This window comes from Melanotaenia boesemani, chromosome 5, assembly GCF_017639745.1.
Source record: "Melanotaenia boesemani isolate fMelBoe1 chromosome 5, fMelBoe1.pri, whole genome shotgun sequence".
Taxonomy (NCBI): Eukaryota; Metazoa; Chordata; class Actinopteri; order Atheriniformes; family Melanotaeniidae; genus Melanotaenia; species Melanotaenia boesemani.
Window position 1 is genome coordinate 29,341,021 of NC_055686.1, and position 7,693 is coordinate 29,348,713.

At 42.9% G+C, this 7,693-nt stretch overlaps 1 protein-coding gene across 1 annotated transcript; it reads right to left on the bottom strand.

The window, feature by feature from the left end:
• Nucleotides 1-289: 289 nt before the first annotated feature.
• Nucleotides 290-6,394, bottom strand: paqr9 (progestin and adipoQ receptor family member 9). The gene is made up of 2 exons (XM_041986103.1): nucleotides 1,550-6,394; nucleotides 290-1,503 (listed from the first exon to the last, which is right to left on the bottom strand). Exon 1 carries the CDS (start codon nucleotides 5,533-5,535, stop codon nucleotides 4,390-4,392), a length of 1,146 nt encoding a protein of 381 aa, XP_041842037.1. The 5' UTR covers nucleotides 5,536-6,394; the 3' UTR covers nucleotides 290-1,503; nucleotides 1,550-4,389.
• Nucleotides 6,395-7,693: the final 1,299 nt, after the last annotated feature.

A 7,693-nucleotide genomic window follows, 5' to 3' on the forward strand; every position in this document is an offset into this window, starting at 1 on the left:
TGAATGATTCAAATCTTTGGGGAAAACCGTCTATTTCGCTTATATTTACTCACCGGCTCCATGTCGGAGTGGACAGACATGAAGCCGTAACCAAGAGTAACCATTATAAAATTTACAATATGTGATATAAGAGATTTACAAATGATTGTTCTGAAATTTGAAAATAAGTCTGTTTATATATATATATATATATGTATGTATGTGTATATATAAATAAATAATGCTCATTTGAACTGTCCAGATGTCTGATAATGGTGAATAAACATAAATAAAAAACCACAATGAAAGGTGTTCTCTGTGTGATTTATTCAGTAAAACTCAAATGATATAGATTATTTGTGCTATTTAAAACTCATTTTACACAGTGGAGGAGGGATCTTCACTTTTCGGCACTAACAAACACAGAGCAGTAGAATTAGCCTCCTCTAGTAATTCATAATTAAATGCACATCTAAATAATATATTAGTCACTCTTGAGTCACCCCTGAGTACATGGCTAGGTAAAATACACCAGTCTGTAAGTCTAACATTCACATACTAAGTACTGCTTAAACATGAGTAGATTCCAGTGCGACAGTTTGAGAGGGGACGAAGTCGGCTTCAGCCATGTTTCTTCTCAGCCACGCCGTGACTGATACGAATGCTGTATAGAGGTAGAAACATTGCTTCCACATCAGCTGTATCAGTATCTGATGAATCACTCTGACCGCGTGTTGGGAAGCCTTAAACCTGAAATGTGCTGAAACAATACAGTACAACAGGCCTGACACAAAGCCTCATTTCCACACGTGTTCAGCCCAAAGATCACATATGAAACACAAAGGGATGGAAGCTTCACTGCAGCAGCAGGAGAAAGATGTAAACAAGAATGTGGAAATTCTGCAGCGTCCACAGCTTCAGATCGTTTTGCTGGAGACGTCATTCTGCACGCAGAAACACATGTGGAAACAAGGCATAAAAAAACATTTTTAAGAGCTTTAAAGTTGCTCTAAAGTGCTCAATAACAGCATGATTATCACAACCACTCAACATGGTCCCTCAGTACTCATTTCTCCAACGAAGATATGCAACATCACCCTTTCCACTTCTGATCATTCTCTCATGTGCAACTGAATGCAGGTAAATGTGCAGATTTTAGAATATAAATTCTAGAATTATACAATGACCAACATTAAATCGTGTTTTCTACATATTTGTAAAAATATTACAATTTTAAATGTTACTGTGGACAACATCACAAAGAGAAGTCAGGCTGGGTTACACTGGTGCTGGGTGGTACAGTGGTTCCACCAAAAACTAGTTTTCATATTTGTTGTATTAATTTGTAGGAATAACAGAAAAAAAACTGAGGGGGGACCCTTTTCTGGATCCTTTTTATTGTCTTGTCTTTTATTTAATGTTTTGCTGTTTTTATATTATGTTCAGCACTTTGTTCAGTAGCTGCTGTCGTAAAATGCTTTATAAATAAAGTTGGCTTGGCTTTTCACTGCTGCACCATTTAGCCTGCAGCAGGAAACTGTATGAGGGGGGACCCTTTTCACTGCTGCACCACTAAACCTGCAGCAGAGCAGCTGTTACTGGCGATGCTAACGGTAAAAATGGACGGAGAAAGTTCGGAAAGTGAAGCAGACGTTGGACATGACAACGTATCTGTAGTCATGGAGATACTTTGGTTTTAAAAGGTAGGACGTGGACCAAATTACTGGTTCCTGAAGATGGTGTCCAGATAAACAAGCATCCTGCTGCACCACCGTGGCTGCAAACATGCTTTGGAGAAGCAAGAATGTCTGAAACTAAGACCAGCATCCTCCACATCATCAGGTAAAACGGAAAACGATGGAGGACACACAAGTGAGACCAGTAGATCCCAAAGGCCATGTTTGGTTTTAGCCTGGAGCAGGGAGGGGGTCTTTTCGGTTGTTGCATGAAGGAGGTCTTCAAGGAAAATCGGTTGGGAACCTCTGTGCTAGAGGAGCCAAGGAAAGCATAAGAGGTGGAGGGAGAACCAGCACACCACAATGCATACAGTCAAAGTCCTGCTTCTGATAAGTTCTCTGGAGGAAGACAGATTCAGAACGAAGATCACATTAAAATGCTTTTTTGTTTTCTGTACAATATAAAATTCTCATGGCAATAAAATTGATCAATCAGTGGAAAATGTTGCCATGATATAATTTTGGTCATACCGCCCAGCACTAGTTTCTCTCAGCATCCCTGATGACCGAGGGTGCCTCTAACACATTGGATGTGCACCTGAATGCAGCAGCAGAAGGAAAGTTTGCCTCTTTTTGCCACATGTGCATCACATAATGCCCAACAGGAAAAAGATGGAATACGTAATAGATGGACGAACATGATACTCAATTTACAATATACCAGGGCTCCACATACAGTCACTGATAAGACATACATAACAGACTTTTTATCTATTTCAGACTGTCAGCTTACTATGCTAACATAAACATCCATTTTCCCTTAAATGACATGAAATATGTGGATGTGATCTAAAACAGTAAAATCTAATCCCGAACTTTACGTGACAAAACAAGGTTTGATTTGAGTCAGAACGCTTGAAGACAGGAGTCAAGACAGGAAGTGATCCCACAGCACAGAAACATTGCTAAGCTATAAGGCCGAGCCTTGTGTCATGCAACTGAAAGCTGAATAAAGAGATATAGTAGCTCCTAAAATTAGGTCAGCATTTCATCTACATAATGTCACGGCCTTGGATTATGTCGTTCTCATGAAACACGTAATATCACATGATATTGTTCTTTACAGCATATTTAGCCCATTGCCTTAAAATTCTTTCTTTTATATATTTAGCTAACCAACTATAACACCTACTAGACAATCAGAACAGATTAGAAAAAACTCTATGGCTTAAATATGGCAGCAACTGCAGAGTCAAGTTCCTTCTGACGGACTACAGTAAGGCCAAAAATACATTTACTTTCCAACTTTGTGTTTCCGTAGCCGACTGGCTTTGTTACAGTTGTTACCAGAGGATTCCACCAGGGGGTGTATTAGAGAACTCAGACTGGATAGGATTGCTGAATTTGTAGGGCGTAAACAAGACGATTAGCATGGAGACAACAGAGGAGATTAGTGACTGGTTAATTTTGACATCATGGCAGATAAAAATGACAGCAGTTGTATTGTATATGGAACGTAGGCTCCTAAACTAATCACGCCTGTCATTTTTACAGCTTTACATTTGGTCAGACTGGTCTCTACACTGCCCCCTACTGGTTACTTTGCAGCCTGCAAACACGTAGCACTAATATCTGAGGATGTGCACAAACGATGCGCCAAACAAACACAAAATACAAAGCAAATATATTCTCGGCCTCGTACTAATTCGACTACAGCTTCTCCCTGCTATGGCTTCTGCTCTGAGAGGTCGTGATGACATAGCAAACCTCAGCAAACAAGCAGTCTCTGTGTTATCATCCTTAATACATCGACTTTCGCAACGCAAGCCATTGGATATACTCTCAAACAATTGACTCTACAGTAGCAGAGAGATCTGCTTGACATAAACTAAACGGCTTTCAGCAGTCTGAACATAATCTGTGCAAAACTAGTCGCACAAGCAGCAGATGCATTCAATGCACTAAAGTTATGTTTCGCATCTAAACAACCCAAAAAGTTGCTCAAATATGCTTCAAAATGTTATGCATCCTTTTGAACATGGCTTATTAATGACGGGGTTTGGTTTTACCAACTCCCCCTTGAAAGTGCTTTGCTGTAAGACTCATGAGGTCCAAGCTATTTCTGCTATTGTCTGCAAGGCTGCCCCACTTCCTGCTGCAGGGCTCGACAAAGAGGAAATGAGACTGCCTATGAATGTTTCTGAAAATCAGAGGAAGAGAAGGTAGAGTTAACAAAAGCCACATTGGGTTAATTCAGCCTGGAACAATGAGTTCAACTGAAGTCATAGCAGAGGATATGGGGAACCATACTGTTCAGGGTCAGAGGAAGGGGAAGTGTGAAGGAAAAAAATAAAGAAATGAAAGAAAATAGTCCCTCTGAATGGTCACCAAAAAGTTCAAATGACTTGCTCTCATAAGCAGAAACACCTTTCCTCTGTGTGTACTGTGTACAGCCCAGAGAGGTAGATGTTATCGCCAATGCTCACACATCCTGTTGGAACATGCCAGAGCAGCTCTAAGGTTGGTTAAAAAAAAAGAAAACTGGTATAGACTTTTAATACCCACTCAGAACCCAGAGTACAATCCTTTCACCTCTTCTTGCCCCCAGTTTATCCTCATGAAAGCTTGACAACACTCAGAATCAGAGAGGAGTTTTTCGCTGATCGTTCTGTTAGCAAGTGGAAAAATCTCCGTCGTGGTCATTGTGATTGAAAAAATGTTGTTTTATTTGGGATTAGTGACATTTCATGTGTTTCTTGCATTGTTCCTTTTCTAGTTGGTCTCTCTGAGGTCCGTAGATACAGTTGGCGCGCCATGAAAACCCAATGATGATGGAGACGATGGTCGTCTGGAGGAGGAGCATCACTCCGTAGGTGGAAGCAACGGTAGGTCCAGGTAGGCGAGAGAGGCTGGTGGGGGGAAGGAGTAAATCCGGACTGAGCAGGATGGCCTTCACTTCGGCCTTGATCATGTGAAGTTCATCTAGAATGGACAGGAAGGTGCAGCAGTGGAACCACTGGTGGCTGTGGCCCCAGATGTCGAAGCGACCAGGTGCCAAGCGCTCGGGAATCTTGCTGATGTTGAAGAGTGCCGACACCAGCAGCCAGAGGCAGTGGCGGTAAAAGAAGGTGGACATGGTGGTGGAAGCGGCAAAGGAAGAGGAGGTGGCGGTGTAAGGCGATCTGGTGGTGAGGCGGTAGAAGACAGGCGTGGAAGAGACAAGGAATGGCAGGAGGAAAACCAGGGTCCGTATGATGTACCGATGCTCCCTCCACCTCTGGCGAGTATTGCAGCACGATAAAACGCAAATGATTGCGACAATACATGCGCACGGGATGTAGAAGGTCCCAAAGAACGAGTCAAGCCCAGGCATTGCATATGATGCAAGGACCTCCTCGAGGTGCATGTGGGAGCTGTTGAGTCCTCTTTTCTCCACGATCCCTGCCCGAGGGTGGATGTAGTAGTAGTACGCCAGCGACGAGCCAACCGTGTAGGCGCTGATCGTGCCATAATCCACAAAGAAGCAAACTTCTCTCACCACCAGAGACATGGAGTTCAGCAGGTGGGCCATGCTGCTAGCCATCAGCAAACAGAACACCCCGATGAAGTAGTTCCACATTGGATAAAAGAATGAGGCATCGCCATTTGGTGCGCCTTCCCATCCGAACACCTCCACAAAATAATAAGAAAAAATGAAAACAGGCAGGAAGTGCGTCCAAAAGTTGCCCGTTTCGTTAGTGGGTCTGAACGCCGACAGCAAACAATCCCTCAGGCTGTAGTTGGGGAAGCGGTAGCCGGTCAGAATGAAGTTTTCTATCACCCGAGGTGGCACATCGGTGTGCCTCAAGAGAGGCAACGGCTGGCCACAGTTCAGAAGCATAATGAAGACGCTTTATTTCTCCAGTAAAAACACGTATTTGAGTTTAAATTTCAGGTTTTATTGCTTGACTGTTCATGGCAGAGTTTGCCTCCCTACAATCCTAAAAGAGCCCTCAGCCCGGCTTCCCAGGCGGGCCTCATGAGGTGGAGGCAAATCCAGAAAGCTGAGTTCTTAGTTCAGCCATTCATAGAGAAAGAGGCAGGGGGAGTGCAATGCCCAGACGCCTCAGGCCTGTTGGTTAATTTTTTTCTTTTGGTTTCCTCTTCGACCTGTCAGAGCATTACCAAAGGTCAGAAAAACATCAGCATGCAAAGCATAGCAGTTGGTCTTGTTCCCTTGTTTTGCATATAGGACTTCCACTGCATGGGTTAGTCATTTGCACATTCATGTGTCTGGTTATGCATAGTTCTACAGTAGCAAATAAACATCAAGGTCCCCTATTACTGTGTAACATCAGTTACTCTCCATTATATCCACACAGCAGAGATGTCCTGGAGATGCCTCCATTAAGCTGTGTGGTATGTAGGTCATGCTGACCATTAGCCCTGTATCAGGCTACAGCAGGCTCCTATTTCTCCTGTTGTTCTGCTCCTTCAGCTTCAAGCCGCGTCCGACTTTTAATTCATCCTGCGCTCGTGCCGTTGCAGTGCGGGACGCTGCGGAGAGACATAAATCCATGGGTGCAGCGGGAAGAAAAACCCCGCTGTGGTCTCAGTCCTCTGAGGCAAGGTCACGTATGAAAACGCCATTTTACAACTGGGAAAAAGTGCATTAAAATCACGGGTGCCGGCGGGTTCAGAACGAGCCCCGCGAGGCTGACGGCAGCCGGCGTTTCAGCTGCAGCGGAGACCGGGACGCTGGCTGACAAGTACCAGCATCAATTTACCCAGGACGCAATGACGTGCTTCCGGTGAGGAGCTTCAAAATAAAATACAACGGCTGTGATGTAACACCATCCAGAGGTCATTCTGTCACCATGACAACGAAATGAGCATAAATTTACACTGGATCCTCTATAAATTCAAATAACCTGACAGGTTTAGTGATTTTTTGTGATTTCCCTAACCGTATTAATAAACATAATGTAGGTTTGGCTGTATGTAAATATAAATAGGTAAAATACTTCGTCACTTCCAGAAAAATGGTCTAAAATGTAAAGAAAACCAGAATGCATTTATTTCTACATCCCATCAAACCATAGTTTATTCCCAGTAGCAAATAACCAACATATCAGAGAGTGAAACTGAGACATTTTACCATGTGATGGAAATTATGACCTGATATTGAATCTGATGCAGCAACACGTCTGGAAAAGTTGGAACAGGAGCAACAAAAGGCTGGAAAAGTACATTTACATCTGAGAGATGGATACAGTACAGTATACAGATACAGTAGTGATGTCATATTATCAAATAGACAAATATCATCAAAAGATTCAGAGAATCAGGAGCAATCTCTGTATGCATGAGGCAAGGCTGAAGGTCAGACTGGATGCTGGTGATCTTGGGGCTTCAGGCAGCACTCCATTATCCCTTTAACTCCCTGCTCTACCATTTCATAGAGCAGTTTTCTCTTACTGTAATGAATCTCATTTAAAAAAAAAGAATGGAAATAGGCCATGGAGCCATGTCTGCTACTTGTTTTGGGTGTGTATTTATGCTTATTTCAATCAGGTGATAAAAACATTGATTCTTATCATTATTATTCAAAGGACAAGGAAAAATGCAAATAAAAAATTTTCTTTTGCTTTTTTCTTGGTGTGAACTTTAAAGGGTAAAAAGCAGACTTGATTCTCTACTGGAAACCACTCCATGGACTCAGGGAGACTTCCAGAAACCACTGTCTGTGAACACAGTTCACTCTGAAACCCACAGATGCACGGGATTGCATGATGGCCAATTGGGTGCCACAAGTCTGGCTCCAGACATCAGCCTTAATGTTTCCCATCTCAGGCCCTACTGCGGTCAGACTGAAGAGTGTTCATTCGTCACCAACAAATGACTTTAATAAAACAGTATACAGGATCTTTTACAAGAACTAGGGTCTTTTAAAGGGTCTCTTTCTTCACCTCTGTTTCAACTGCAAGTACCAGAGGCTAAGCAGAGTTCCAAGGGAGGTATTTCACCCCTCAAAACTGACCTGGTTACCATGCACCTCA